General features: G+C 42.1%; 1 protein-coding gene across 1 annotated transcript in view; it reads left to right on the top strand.

The window, feature by feature from the left end:
• FNDC3B (fibronectin type III domain containing 3B) overlaps positions 1-15327 on the top strand; it is a 183049-nt gene that overhangs the window by 118212 nt on the left and 49510 nt on the right. Inside the window, exons 7-11 of the mRNA XM_064385242.1 lie at positions 325-383; positions 6385-6542; positions 8709-8768; positions 11476-11614; positions 11938-11991. Coding sequence (XP_064241312.1) covers positions 325-383; positions 6385-6542; positions 8709-8768; positions 11476-11614; positions 11938-11991 — 470 coding nt within the window. The remainder of the gene's footprint in view (positions 1-324; positions 384-6384; positions 6543-8708; positions 8769-11475; positions 11615-11937; positions 11992-15327) is intronic.

Raw genomic sequence — 15327 nt, forward strand, 5'->3', positions numbered from 1 at the left:
AGCTGGGTTCTGCAGACAGCACCCTGGTTTTACTCTCTGAATGCAGGTCACAGTTGATAGCACTGTTTGTGGAGGACACCTCTACAAATAGTCTCAGATTTCTGAATATCTGCAATTACTGGAAGTTTCATTCCCTCCTCCTTTTTAAACGTTTGTTGTACTATTAATCCATGTATTTGCATGCCTTAAATTCACAAGGCTAAACTTGATACTCATGTTGTAATGTCTGTTTGTCTCCCTCCCTTATTTTTATTTATGTAACTGAATTTTAAAAAAAATTTTGGTAATTTATTTCTCTTCCTCTTTCCACATTCTCTTTTACAGAATTTGATTCAGAAACAAAAAGGGTTCAAGACATTCTTTCTGGAATGGAGAAACCACAGGTAAGTGATCCCAAATTGCCACACAAAAGTACAATAGCAAATGTGAAAAGTAGATTGTGTCACAACATGCTGGTGATTTCACAGGGGAGCACCTCTGATTTTTTCCTTTAGCAGATTGCTGCCACTAACTCATTTTACTGGGATATGAATCTGCAGGATCTTTTGTGCTCATGGGTGTTTGAGGGCTCTGCCCACTCCAGGAATTGCACCAGTTGTCTGCTTCCAGAGGACAATTCCCAGTACTCACACTGTAATGGGGAGCTCAATGCACTGGGGTAACTTGCATAGCTCTTACCCCCCATTTTGGGTTTAATTTGTCATGAGCAATTTATGTCTTTAATCATGATTAAATTAAGCTAATTCTATTATTCAATGGCAAATTGCTATAGTCTGTGTTTGTCTGAGCCATAAAAGCCTGTAAATTATGATGGAATTGAATCACCCTGTTAATAACCCTAATGCTGAGTGTGACTGCAGTCAGGTGAGGTTATTAATAAATCTGGTTGTAAGCCCTTGTCTAGTTTGGTGTGTCAGATAAAAGCCAGAGGAGCACTGTGGGTCTGAATGAATGGTCAAGCCAGCCCTGGGAGAAGCAGCCATGGGGCAGAGGGAGGCAGAAATCCCAAAGCACAGCCCATCTCCTGTGCTCTCCAGAGCCTTTCTCTGTCCAGCTGGAGAGATAGGGCACAAATGAGCAAATAAATAAAAAGTACTGGTGGAAAGCTCATGGGAAGACTTGGTTCAGCTGATGGAGGCTGACCCAGAGCCATTCTGCAGTGGGAGCCTGGGCTGCAGAGTGGCAGAGCTCAGGGAGAGCCAGGCTGAGGTTTTGGACTCTCTTGAGGTGGATGCTTTCGTCCTGAATAAATACAAAAGGTGTTGGTGTTCAGTTGCTCCATCAGTAGGTGCTGGTGTCCTGGAATGGGCTGGAGCTGGTTCTAAGCCACAAGCTAAGCCAGGCCTGCAGAGATGACAAACCAGCCTGAGCTCTGTCCACAAGGAGGAAGACACTTCACTGGGTGTGGAAACAAGTGACAATACTGAGCTGAAGAGTTCCAGGGTGCTCAGGAGGGAAGAAAGTGCACTCAGCACAGAGCTGGTGTACAGGGGGAGCCAGTGTCAGTATTTTTGTATCAAGGACCACCTGAGTGTTACTCATTTGGTCAGTAGCCACAACCAGGTGCTTTACAAAAATCCAGAGAGCTGACAAGAAAAATGTGCTGTTTCATACTTTTATCCTTAGAAGTAGGGAGTGAAGCTATTAGAGCAATTTGCAGGATTCTGAGATCTGGACAATTAAATTTATGGTAACCAGAGCCTTTAAAGCAGAAGTGAACAAAAAAAAAAGAAAAATAGACAAAAATAATTTTCCTTTAATCATGCCAAAATTGGGATTAAAAAAAAATCCAAACCATGGCAAATGCTGGTTCAATAATAATGACATTTACTGAGGTGAAGTTGGAGATTATCTATTATTCTCTCTCTGTAACTTTGACATTTTTGAGTAATTAAACTCACAGGACTCTCACAAATCATGAATTGCTGTGAATGGTTCTGTGTGTGTATAGTCAATATTACATCTGATAGAAATATATCATATTATACAGAAATAGTCATCTTGGTTATGTTTCTTGGCAAATCTTATGCATATACAAGTGAAAAATAAAACAATGTAAAGGAAAAGAGCACTGTGGTGAGTCAGTGACATGAGGGTGATGCTGTGTCTGCAGCACATGGATTTGGTTTGTCCAGGTGGGCAGCTCTCTCCATCCATGGGAGGATGAATCCCTCCAAAGGGTTTAGCCTGGTGAGCAGCTCCTGCAGGAGAGCTGTCACTGGGTGGTGTCTGGATCATACAGGTACCTCTCTGAGTACAAAATATGCACAATTTTAAAATTACTACTTCATGAAAGGTCTTTTTTTCAATAATAGATATTGTTACCTGTTTGAGAGGTGTGCAGCCAAGCTGTAAATTTAATCAGAGCTTTGTCCCTTTAACAGCCAGAATTTTAAAAAGCACCTTTTGCTTTCAATCCCCCATGTTTTTTTTGCCAGCTGAAATATGTTTTTAATTCGCGTTATCACAGACAAAGGAATCATTCTCTGAAACAAATACCTTGGTGAGGGGAGGGAAACTTGACTCTGGGTTTGTGAAATGGCTGCATCTGACAGCCAAGGGGCTCAGGGGGACATCCCCCCGTGGGGAATCACCAGGGCTCTGTCAAACCCCAGCTCAAACATCAGCCTGGCCTTCCAAAAAGCATCCTGCTCCTGCTGGCTCTCTCTGCAGCGAAACTCATATTTAATCACTGGGGTTTTTGCCTAAAATTGCAGGATTAGAGCCATAATTTAAAAGCAGAATCTCAACCCAGTAATAAGTGTGAATTCATTTGACCCCCAAGCCTTTCAAGCCGTGCCCTCGAGGGAGTAAATGAATGTTGCTTGCAGTGTAGTTCTCACACACACAATGAGCCCCCGAACCACACGATGCCTGTGAATGCTAACCCGGAATTTGAAAGATAATGAAAGTTGTACAGAAACATTTTTCATTACCTGAAAGACGGGAAGGGCCGATACTCATCAGTCTTGTAACCCTTATTGAAGTGGTGCAGGAGTTGGATTCTTTCCCAGGGGCTTTTATGGAATAATTATTTACACCACCGAGTTTTGATAGAGCAGAAAGGAGGCATTTACTGTGTAAACTGAGAAGTTTTCAGAAACTAATTAACTCTGCTTTTCACCAGACGTACAGAACTCCTTGTGGGAGAATCTTTTGTTAGGTCTCAGCTAAAAGGCCAAGCCAGCCCTCTTCAAAGCAAGCACAGTGATTTTGGGGACAGATGAGACAGGCTGGGGGAACTCAGAGCCACCACGAAGGTTTACCTGCCCAGCCTGGGAAGAGATGCTCTGGCTGCTTATGTTTTGTCAGATGGAATTAGTGCACTGTTATAATGAGCTGGTTATAAATGATGGTGAAGTATTTCTGCCTGCAAGTTCTGAAGGGCCATTAAGCCCACCATCGTGGTGGTAGCTGGGCTGCTCCTTCCAGCCTGGAGAGGGCTGGTGCAGGTCTGTACCTTTGCAAAGGTGTTTGTGTAAGTTAGAAAAGTTGGAGGCAAAGACACTGAACTGTTTTACAAGTACCTGCTTGTTATTCTCAATATATCAAAACCCCATTTATTTAACTTAGCTTTTTTCACAGCAAAGTTAGTGCTTCCAGCTGCAGGTAGGAGTTCCTTGGTAAACTAAGTGGTGGCTTTGGCCATGAAAGGAGGTTTTGGCAGGTGACTGTGATATGGTATCAGCCTGTTGGTCAGGGAGCAGCAGATAGGTTTATCTCCAGCCACACAACTAAATCCATTCCCAGCTGACATGCACAGCCCAGAGAGGGAGTAGATTTGTCTTTTCTGACTTAGCTTGCAGACAGTGACCCCTCACTTGCTTTCCCGCACTTGCTGTGTGTGCTCAGTGCAGCTAAGACTGGTATTTAACCATTTCTGGTGTTTATTTTTAAACCTGCAGCAGCAGTTGCTGTGTACCTACGAGCTCCAAGGCAGCCAGCAGCAGCTCTGGGTGCTCCTTCCCTCTGAAATTAATGCTGCAGCAGCTTAGCAACTGGGTTTGGACTTTCATCCTCTGCTGGCTTCAGAATAATAGTCTGACAGTTTCTAGCAGTTAGCCCACAAGATACTTTCTCTTATTTTAAGAAACCCAAGACCTAACTTTTTACAGATTGCTGAAGTTCGTGGAGGGCCAGAGTTTCGCCGTATGTGGAATATATACGTGTGTCCTTGGGAGTAGTCATAGAGAAAAACATTTCAATAGAACATTGGCAGCATGTCGTGCCTCCAGCTCCAAGTCTGTCTGAATTTATGAAAAACAATTATGCAAGCATATTTCCATAATAAAAGGAACTGCATGTTGATGGGCTGAGCTGGCATAGTAGTAATGTCTGTGAAAAAACCCTAAAATCTATTTGGATCTTGTTAATCAGCTTTTTGATCAAAATATTATTTTAAATGTAGGTTTTTAGCTCTTACGTATCTCCGCTCCAATTTCATTTACATATGTGTGTATACATACACGTGTTTATCTCAAAAAAATTAACTTATTTTTCTTATTTGAATAATTCAAGATTCTTATAAAGTAACTTATCCAGTATCAGGGTTAACTGCTCCAAGATTTTAAAATAAACACTGATTTCATAGCATCAGAAAAATACGATAAGAAAATGCCATGAAAGCAAGAAATGCCATGAAAATTCATAAAACAATTTGCACACGTTTTTTACAGAGAAAGCTTGATGCTGCTTAAGCCTTCTTGCCTCAAAACTTATTTTTCACATTAGCTTGAACAAAGGTTTTCTTATTTTGGCAAGACTTAAATGTGCTGCTATAAATTAAAATCTCTAACTTTTGAGATCACGGCGTTTATGATGAGACATTTCATGGTGTCACCTACTTGTCAGGCTGTTAAAAATGGATTTATGACTTGCTCAGAAAGAATCTGGTTGATATATGGGTATCAGACACAACAGTTGCAGTGCTCATCAGCTGGAAGCAATGTGTTTGCTCATGAGAAGGTAAATATTCTCCATTATATAAAGACACCCAGAAGCTGGATTTGTAAACAAGCAGTCCCTGAAAGCTGGTGGCTGATACTTCATTCCCAAGTAATTTGTGGGTAAGGGGTTTCACTTGTCTCAACATAAGTTTGGAAATGTGTAACTGAGCACCTGCAGCATTCATGTTACACCTTCTGAAATAACAACATCTTGTTCTTTGTGTTGCAAAAATCTGTCAAAATTACAGATGCAGTGAAATTTGTTGCATAGGAAAAATAAAGAATATAAACCCTCAGTCTTTAATTCCTCCATATGGAGGATAACTAAAATAATATTCTTTGTATATTCACAACAGTTAAGAGGGAAAAACACCATTATTTTCATGATGAAAAGTGGAGAGTTGGTGGCAGAGCATTTGAGGCTCTGAAGGCTTTGGAGACTTTGAGGCTTCCTGGGATATTTCAGCAGGCTAGTGTGAAAATGTGCTGCCTTTCCCAGATAACCAGTGCAGCTATTGCTTTTTGTTTATTTTTCTTCTGAGACAGTGGCAGGGGGGATTTTTTATTCTTCTTTCTTGGCCTGATAACAAAGGCTGCTCTCTGGTAAGCTGCTGCTGGCTGTGTGCAGCTGATCTGCCATTGGCTCTCCTGGTCAGCAAGGTGATGCTGGTTCTGCAAGCTGCATGAACCTGGCTCTCCAGAAGAATACAGTGGCACTGGTGGGGTAATAAAATTGTTTTGGTGCAGGAGTTTGAGGTACTTTTTCCATGTTTTATTAAAAACAATTCCTTACCCCTCTACCATTGGGGCTGTTGCACCCAGTGGTGACTGCAGATCACACACAGTCCTTCTGTCAAGGCACAAAGTGATTGATTTGCAATGTAGTTTTTAATTTGACATCTACTATGATTTTCCCTTGTGCTTTTGAGCCAGCATAAATTTTCAGGTTGAATTGGGTTTTTCTACTTATTGCTGTTGAGTTATTGGGGTTTCAAGTGGCAAGAAGGAACAGAATGACTGAAAAAGCCATTAGAGTTTAATTTAAAAAGCTCCCCAACCAAAACTTCAGAAAAATAATTGTGGATAAAACAATCTATAGTTTAAAGTCTTTGTTCCACTTAGTTCCAGGTCTCATTTGGGGCTGGCCACAGCAGCAGGTACCTGCAGAGGCATCCTTTGCTGGATGCTCAGACAGTGACGAGCCACTTCCCTGCAGGGGAACCTCCCTCTGTATTCCTCATCTGTCAGAGATCACTTTTTGCCATGAAATCTGTGTTTTTATTTGTGTTGTTGATCATTTCTGACCCTTTACTTTTCAACCCTAGCTCGGAAATTTCCATTTTGCAGGAAATTGATTGTGAAGATGCAAGAAAAAGCGAATGCTTACAGAACAGTGTTTTTTCCTCAGATTTCAGATTAACTGATGGTTCTTTTATAGGTTACAAATATTCAAGCAAGAACAGTTTTGCTTTCCTGGTCACCTCCCACTGGCCTTCTCAATGCAGATAGACACAACAACGGTTTGCCTTACACCTGTACCTACGAGGTTGCCTTATCAGATAAAGGGAGGGATGGAAAATACAAGGTCATTTACAGGTAAAAACCAGCATTTTTACACTTTTTGTTTCATTAGGAGTAAATACTCTGAGCTTTTCAGGGTGTATCCTGGCATGGCCATCAGTCACAGAAGGAAGGCTCATGTTTCCTCACCAGAGGAGCTTGCAGGGATCTGGTGGAATGCATGTCACAAGGTCCCTAATTGCCACCCCATCCCACCTCCCTGGCCCGTGGCACATCCTGCCTGCAATGCCATCATTCCCATTGCCAGTGAAAAGGTTACTTTTTCTTTTATGCTAAATGTCAGAACCTTTCGTGTACACCATGCAGGCAGGAGAGCTGCCTTCCTAATGGGCTAATTTTGTGTGGACTTGCAGAATTTAGAACAGTAAAATCTTGTTATTTCAGCTAACGAGAAAAATGTGAGGGCTTTGTTGCTTTGTGGTGCCTTAGATGAGCAGAGGAGGCAGTGGAGCAGTCAGTAGGTTACAGAGGCTCCCCAGAAGAACCCGAATGCTTGGCTCTTAGCAGGCTTCAGTAAAAATTCTGAGGGATTTCTCTGTGTCTCCTTGCAGTGATCCTCTGAGCTCATTCTGTGATCAAGTACATATGGTGTTATGCCTTTCTTTTTCCCCACTAATGACGTCTAGGAAAGAGAATTTGGAGATGTGACCTTGGCTATTGTGAAATAGCTAATCCTTCCCAAGTCTCATTAAATAAAGTCCAGGTGATAGAGCATTTAAGGAATTACCTCTTGAGACCAAGCCATCCCCTTTCTTAAGATGTCCCGTGAATTAGGGTATTCCTCTTGGTATGCTGAAGGCAGCTCTTGGATAGTACAAAAAGGGTGTATTAACCAGGGAAAGGCTGCCTGATTTTACTCTTTTTTTTCTGGCATTTACAGCAGCTGTTTGTGAGCCAATGTGAGCATCTCCATAGTCAAGTGTGTGCTGCTGAGCTTTTAAAGTGGGAAGGACACTTTCTAGTACTCCTTGTGCTTGATGGCTGCACATTCTCCCCTGGTTATGAAATGTTGTGCATCTGTTTTAAAGCTGCTGGTGGTGATGTGTCTCCTGCTGCTGGCCAGAGTGCAGCCTTTAGCTTGATGTGGTATGTTCCATCCCGAGCAGCAGTAATTGTTATTACTACAGGCAAAAGAGAGTCTGCAATATGTTGAATACATTGTCTTTGGGAGGAGGTGCACTTATTTCAGAGGGGGAAAAACTGGATTTGCAGAGCATTGTATTATATGAAATAAAAACTAGAAGGCTTGCTGGTGGATTCCTGGCGACCCAGCAGGCATGTGCTTTCTGGTGGATTTTGTTCTGTTGATTTTCAGACATCTCCCTGTATTTGTCCAGCTAGCTATGAAATATTTCTTTATGCTAAATTGAGAGCTTTTTTCTTTCCCATATTTTAATAAAATCATGAATAAGCCAAGCTCTTACATGAGATGGCTATTACTTATTAAGCACTGACCCGTACCTTAATCTTCACAGATTTGGCAACACATGACTGAGCCCAGTGTTCATTTACCAGCAAACAAGCCAGAAGGAAAAAGAATAGCCCTAACTATGTTGGCTGCTTTTGAAATTAATAGATTGTGTGCTGGTTATTTCTTAAAATGTCCAAACCACTTTGCTTTAAGTTTTCATGGTATTGAAAGAGAGCTGGGTCCAGCTGTTTGGGTGTTAATTAAATGTCTCCTTGCTGTGGTCCTCACAGGGAGTGTGGTTCTGGAGGAGGGAGCAATAAGTGAAACAGTTGTGCAAGAAACTCTGCTTCTTCCTCTGAAGTTCAGTGGGTCACTGTGTGTGAAGTATTTTGAATAAGGAATATGCAGAAACTACAACAATAATGTTTGGGTTTTGCTCTTTTCTGCTTTGGGAGGGTTGAAAACCACAATGAGCTTTATACAAATATCAGCAAAATATTTGGTAGCATTGAAATGAACTCATATATTTAGTTTATTGAATAAATTGGTGTGATAAATTCTTTTCTTCCATGCATATGGAGCTTTATGAAGTTTTCAGGAAACATGAAGTGTGTTGACAAATTATCGGTATATGGTTTGCTACTGTTTCTCTTTGGAAGGATTCTTTTTCTTCTTTCAAATTATATCACTAGAAAATCACTGGCTGTGCTGAGTGTGATACTGCTTTTCATAATTTATTGATTGGTTTGGTTTGGATTTCTTTCCTACAGTGGAGAAGAATTAGAATATCACCTGAAGGACCTTAGGCCAGCAACAGATTATCATGTCAGGTGAGTTAGCATGATTTGAATGTCACTTAAATATAAACCCTTAAATTATATGAGAATAAATATGAAAGACTTTGAAGTAAATATACAGTGTAATTCAACAATTTCATTGTCACCTCTGTAGTTGTGTTTTTCAGGGGTTTCTAAATATTTTATCATAGATTTTATCTTGGACTATGAGAGTACTTTTTGAACAGTATCTTTTGTTGTGTTGTTGTCATTGCTGTAGTAAGAGACAAAAATAAATATAGGATCTGTATTTCTGTACCTGGAAGTGCTTATGTATGAAAGTAGGATATCTGAGGTAATTTTAAAATTTGACTCAGGCAACTGGTGTTTCTTCAGTTCCTGTAAGATGAACACTGGAGGTACTCCACACTTTTTTCATGAGTAGGCCATGCTTTGGGAAGTAAAGCTGCTGCATACAAATCCATCTGACCATAGACACTTCAGCATTTATTCCAAGAAAAAAATGGATTCTCACTGAACTGTGTTGATGTTTTCATATTTCTCTTTGATTCTGAAGATGTGTTTTACACATTTATTAACTATTAACACATTCTAGTTTTGTTCTCTGATGGTTTTAACACTGTGTTACCTGCTTGTGTTGCTTTTTTTAAAAGACTTTATGAACCAAGGCTTTGAATTTACATCCTGTTCATTTACCCTCAATATCCTTTAAAAAAAAATCCTTTCACTCTTGTCTATTGTTCCCTTCTGTTTTTCCAGACAAGTGCTAGGCACAGAGTTTCACATCAAGGTTGCTCCTGTTTGTAAAGCTTTAAAGAACAAACACCTTACTTCTGAGCTCTAAAAAAACCCCAAAAAAACAAAACCCAACATCAAAATGTGTCCATCTATCTCTATGCTACTGTAGATTTATTTATATTTTTAAGGATTGTTTCTAGAGGAGCCCTAAAATGAACTTCTCAAGTAGAAGCACAAGACCAGAAGGAGCCTGTCATAAATAAGAAAAAGTTGCAGCTCCTGAATGGGGCAGGAGGCTTGGCCTTAGCAGCAAAGGAATGGTAACAAGGAGAATGTTGTAAAACACTACTGAGCTTCCTTCTGAGCATTGAACATCTCTTTTGAAGCCAAATTCATACACCAGAGAGGTCACCATGCGCAGCTGGGCTGAGGTCTCAGTCATTTTTAGGGGTGTTGTGGGTATTTGCCCCAGGTCCTGGCTGACTTCTTCCTCCCTGCCTACAGTTCCCTCCACCTTCTTGCAGGTTTGCCAAAGTACAGGTTGGTTAGAGAAGTTAGCAATAACTTCTGTTTAAAAAGGAGTGACTAAACACAGAAGTCAGACTTGGAAAGCAGCAGTGTTTGTAGTGGAGCGAGCTGTCACTGAAACAGTGGCTGTTTGCTTTCCACCATAGTTTTGGGGTTATTTTTTTCTTTCACTGAACTGCATTATGTATTAATGCCTGTGAAGAAATAAATCAGTTGAGTAAAGGAATTTATGGGGCCAGCAGTTACTGGGCAGATTGCCTTGGGTCTCCTTGACCTTGGCAGCATCTCTCAGGGCTTTGTCTCTGCTGGACAAGGTGCTCGTGCTCCTCACTGCCCTGCTGGGCCCTGGCACAACCTGGAGCAGCCTGGATTGCTCTGAGCCACCTCCTGCTTCCCTCCAGGTGTATTGTTGTGGTGCCCTCACTATGCTCAGGGTTTCAGTGGCTTGCAGGAGATGCCCCTTGAGCTCGTTTTCACACTGATTTATTTCCCTTGTGGTGTGTGTTGGATGCTGGGCCACGCTCATTTCCAGCACACACATGTGCCACTTGCCAGATGCAGACTCAGTTAGTTAATTGCATTTCTTGTTGTTCCTGCCTGCTAACAGGTGATGTGTAAAGCAGCACTAGATCTCGCCTACCTCCCCCAGAAGGTTTGATTCTATGTAGGTGGTCATTGTGCAAAAATTACTCTTATCTACTGAAAACAAATTAAGAAATTGCCCTTTCTTTAGCTCTGCATTCAAGCGCACAATAGCTACAGCCAACTCAGAGGTCATTGTCTGGTCATGGCCTGAACTTTTCTTTGAGTAGAAGACTCCCAATTTGCACTTTCTTTTGCTGCATGGAAAATGTGAAGGGGAAGAATAACATCATTACTTTTTCAGAGAAAAGCACCTTGTGAGGAAGTGCTCAACTACATCCCGTTTGCTTTCCCGTATTATTTGTTATTGCATGTGCTATGCTGACATACAGAGGATTTGGCTGAAATCAAATTTGAAGATTTTTAGTTTATCACAGCAGTGTTGCTGGCCTGTGTTAGTTCTGGTCCATGGAGGCCCACTAATTGTTGATGCCTGAGTTATGTAGAACAATGTACCCATGGGAGGAGACCAGCAGATAGCTGCACTCAACATGGTACACGTGGATCAAGTGTAGACCAGGCATTAAAGCTGATACCTTTTTCTCTGTTGCATTTCAAGGAGGATTTTACCACAGTGTGTGGAAGCCTGGCAACAGGCAAGGAAATACTGGTGGAAAGAACAGATAATGAAGATAACTCAGTGGGAATATTTGCACAAAACACTCTTCCTCTCCTGCTGTAATTCTGTTGCATTCTTGTATAAGTGAAGTAAAGCTGGGATTGCACTGGGCTGTGATAAGTCTGTCACTAGTGAATGGTGTTGGGGGTGCTTTGGTGGTCAGTGCCACTGTACCTGTCAGCACATTTGTAACCCATTTCAACATTGTTCCAGGGTATGTGCAGCGTACAACTCAGTCAAAGGATCCTGCTCAGAGCCAGTAAGCTTCACCACTCCGAGCTCAGCACCAGAGAGTCCCTTCCCACCCAAAACTTCACACAGGACCAAAAGCTCCTTAACCTTACAGTGGAAGGTAGGTAACACTTGGTTCAGGCAAAGCAAGGGGAAAGTACTGACAGTGAGCATAAACGTTGGAAATGATTGAAAACTGAGACAGTCATTTTGCTGTAAGGGACTTGAACTTGCTCTACTCTGACAAATCCCTTCCTGTGCACCGACTTGACTTTTAAAATGTATGTGTTTCATTATGTCCAGCTTCTTCCCAGCATTTGTTAAGAGGTTGCCAAGCCATGTGCAAAGCTTTGGTTTCACTTGGAACTGTACTCATTTGCCTGGGGGAGGTGAAGCCGTTTTCTGTTACTCCCCAAATCACTTTTTGTTTATTTTTGTTCGTAGGCACCCATTGATAATGGTTCAAAAATCACCAGCTACCTTCTGGAGTGGGATGAGGTAAGTAGTAGCTAGTTGAAATAAATACACAAATAAATGGCACTCAGACTTTACAAGGATTTGCTGAGTAAAGAAAAGTAATTAAATACAGGAGAAAGTAGAAATGGGAAAATGAAATCCTGATGGCATTAGGTAAAGAGTTGGAAAGGTGAAAGAGGCAGTGGGGGGAAAACTTTCCATTCAGTGTATTTTATATAGGCCTGTGATGTCCTGTTTCTGTACCCTTGAAATCTTTTATCATTCATTTGGTGTACTTTATTTGTTAATTAGCATTACTTACTATTTAATTACTTGTGATGTATCTTACAGCTCTGTTCATGATCTCTTTCTTTTGCTGCTGAGTGCAGAATAAACACTTGTTCCTGCCTTAGAGGAGAAGAGGCATGATCTTGCAGAGAATGTACTCAGAATCAAAATGAGTGTCCTTTTGGACAATTAGCCCCCTTCCAGACACAAAAGGAGATCAGTTTTCTCCTAAATATCTTCTGTGGTTAGTGAGCACTGTTTGGAGAATGCCCTGACAGATGATGTGCAGGATTTGTTGGGGGTGTGTTCTTGTGGGTCCTCCCTCTGTCCCCTTATTTCTGCCCCCTTTCCTTTGTACAAGCCATATTTCTGCAGAAAGCATGAGTCAGGGAGCATTATCTCTGAAGGAAAATAATAAATACTGGGTGACAGAAAGGGCTTGGACAACATGTAAATAAAAGTCATGAGCTGGGAAGTGAAGGGTGTGAAAGGATGTTTGGTTGTAAAGTCTGAGAAACATCTCTTGAGGTCTTTTGTAGTCTAAAAATATTCTAAAGGGAGTATTTTGTTGTGAATAGTTTTCCACCATGGCATTAGTAACACATTCCCTGCTCGTTCTGCTGCATGTTGTGTGTTTGGAGCAGAACTCACTGTGCAGGCATTTGTTGTGTGCACTGTCACAGCTCGTGGGGTCTGCATGATGGGAAACCCTGAGAACCTGAGCTAAAGTTGAGCAATAACTTCAGAATGACTTACTGTCCCTCTGCACATAATGGAAAGCCAAAGGTTGTCACTGAAAAAGGGGTGTGAAGTCTGGGAAAGGAGATAAGGAGAGATTTCTCCAAAAGCTTGGGCCAGGATGGTCCTGTTAGACCTGTGACACCTTGATTGTGCACTTGTGATTTCTTCCAAAGCTTCCAGTAACTTGGAGCTGAAGGAACAGAGCAGCACAGAGCAGTGGAAACACAGATGATTCCAGCCTGCCAAGGAAAGGGAAGCAACAGAAGGTCCTGTCAGAAGGACCATCAGCAGATAATTAATACAGTGCAAATACTGTAATGTGAATTTTGACTACATGGAGCATAGGCATACTTTTGGATATCTATAGGGCAATCCTAAAATCCTTCTGTCCTTCAAACTCTTTAGTAAGAGTTTTGTTGTCAGAAAGAATGCTTGTGACACTCATTTTTCACAGAGCAAAAGCAGTTTGGTTGAGGGTAGTTCAGCTACTAATGGGAAAAAATTGAGGCATCCAGATTCCCTTAGTCTACCTGTTTTAATTATCTTGTTTTTTCAGTAATAGCCCTGAAATCTGAGATTGTAATGGATAGCTAGCCAGCACAGATGGAAGAATAATGGCCCTGCACAAATTAATTTGGTGCATCTCCAATGGTTTGACAGGACTCCTGGCTGTCAGGTTCTGAGACAGATAATGCCACAGGTGTAGCTTCTCTAAAAAATTTTTAGAAAAATAAGAGATAAGAGATTTCTGTCTCTTATCTCTCTGATAAGAGACAGAAATGCAACTTTAAGCCGCTGAAATTAAAGCCTGCTATTAAAGCTTGTGGAAGGAAAAGTCTGATGATGCAGGCTGGGTGTGCAGGAGCCTCATCACCTGCAGTGGTGGGCTGGCAGGCTGCTGCAGTCACTTTTCCATGTGCCATGGCAGGCTGTGCCTCTGAGGTGAAGTGCACTCAGCTGCTGGAATTCTGGCACCCAGGTACAAAAGGGAATTCACTTGCAGTGCCCTGCAGCCCCGAGCTTGGTTCTGTAAACTCCACATCAGCAAAAGCACTGCAGTCTCCACAAGGCCACACTGTGTCCTGGTGAAATCAAGGAATACATACATCAAGGCACAGGGGAGGGCTTGCCAGGCAGCAGTGAGCACGCTGCCAGATCTCAGCTAGAGCAGCATTCATTAGCTGTGAGGCACAGGGTGAAATACAAACACGGGAAAATCAGCCATCAGAAGGAAATTAAATCGCGGCTGCGAAGCAGAGAGGGCTTCGCAGGAGCAGAGAGCAAGAAATCTGTCAGATGATAAAGGTGGAAAAACACCCTAAAGTGGCAGCCTGCCTAGGAAGTTGAGCCCCTTGCTAGGAAAGAATGGTGTGGAGAGCCCTCACCACACTCATGGCACACAGGTCTCGTGCAAAGGCTGCAGCTCAGACTGGAAACAAAGCTGGCATCGGGCACGGGAGGTGTGGAGAGGGCTGGAGGCATCCAGGCAAACACTCCAGCTGTGTCCCAGTCACACCAGTGTGTTCTCCAGCTCAAGCAGAGTTACCCCTCCAAAGGAGGGGCTCCTGGCTGGGGGGGGGTGGGTCAGAGATGTCTGTCTGTCTGTCTGTAGGACAGCCCAGATCTCAGAGTGTGCCAGATGCTCGGCAGTATCTCACCTGGTTCCTCCTGTTTTTGTGGGGCAGAGGTGCAGTTTGTAGCATCCAAAGTGCCTCCAGGAGTGTGGGTGGCATCACTTGTGTGTGCAGAAAATGAACTGTGGCTGTAAAGCAGCAGCAGAAGCATTAGGTGAGGTGGGAAATTCTAGAAGATTATACTGCTTAATAGTTACTGTGCCACCCTACCCAGCTGCTGCTTCAGTTTAGTTCTGAGGTTTGGGGTTTTTCCTGACCTGCAGACTCTGAAAGGTCATTAGTACATACAGATATTTCAGTTATCCTACATTTTTCTATCCCAGTTTGGATTAAATGGTTTGTAATGCAACTGGTGCTACATGCTTAGTTAAAGAATACAAATGCTTTCCCTGTACTGATCCAAGTCTTTGAATTAGAGTTGTCATACCTTGCTAATAAACTGTTATCTCTTAAAATGCCTGAAGAACTATGAAGGAAACTCAATTTTTTAATAGGAGAGTAAAAAATCAGTTCAGCAAATGGTCACTCAGATACACTGGATGTACCCTAGGAAAACTTCCACTGACTCTAAAGAACTAAGGATCAGCCCCTGTCTCAGGTATTCTGGATTTTGTTGGGATTGGAACATGCTTGCACCACAGGTGCATTAGTTGTCTGGCAATAAAACCAGTTCAAATTAGTAATTAAGGAAAACTTCACCTTTTGACTCTTTTGC

Source organism: Passer domesticus, chromosome 11 (assembly GCF_036417665.1).
Source record: "Passer domesticus isolate bPasDom1 chromosome 11, bPasDom1.hap1, whole genome shotgun sequence".
Taxonomy (NCBI): domain Eukaryota; kingdom Metazoa; phylum Chordata; class Aves; order Passeriformes; family Passeridae; genus Passer; species Passer domesticus.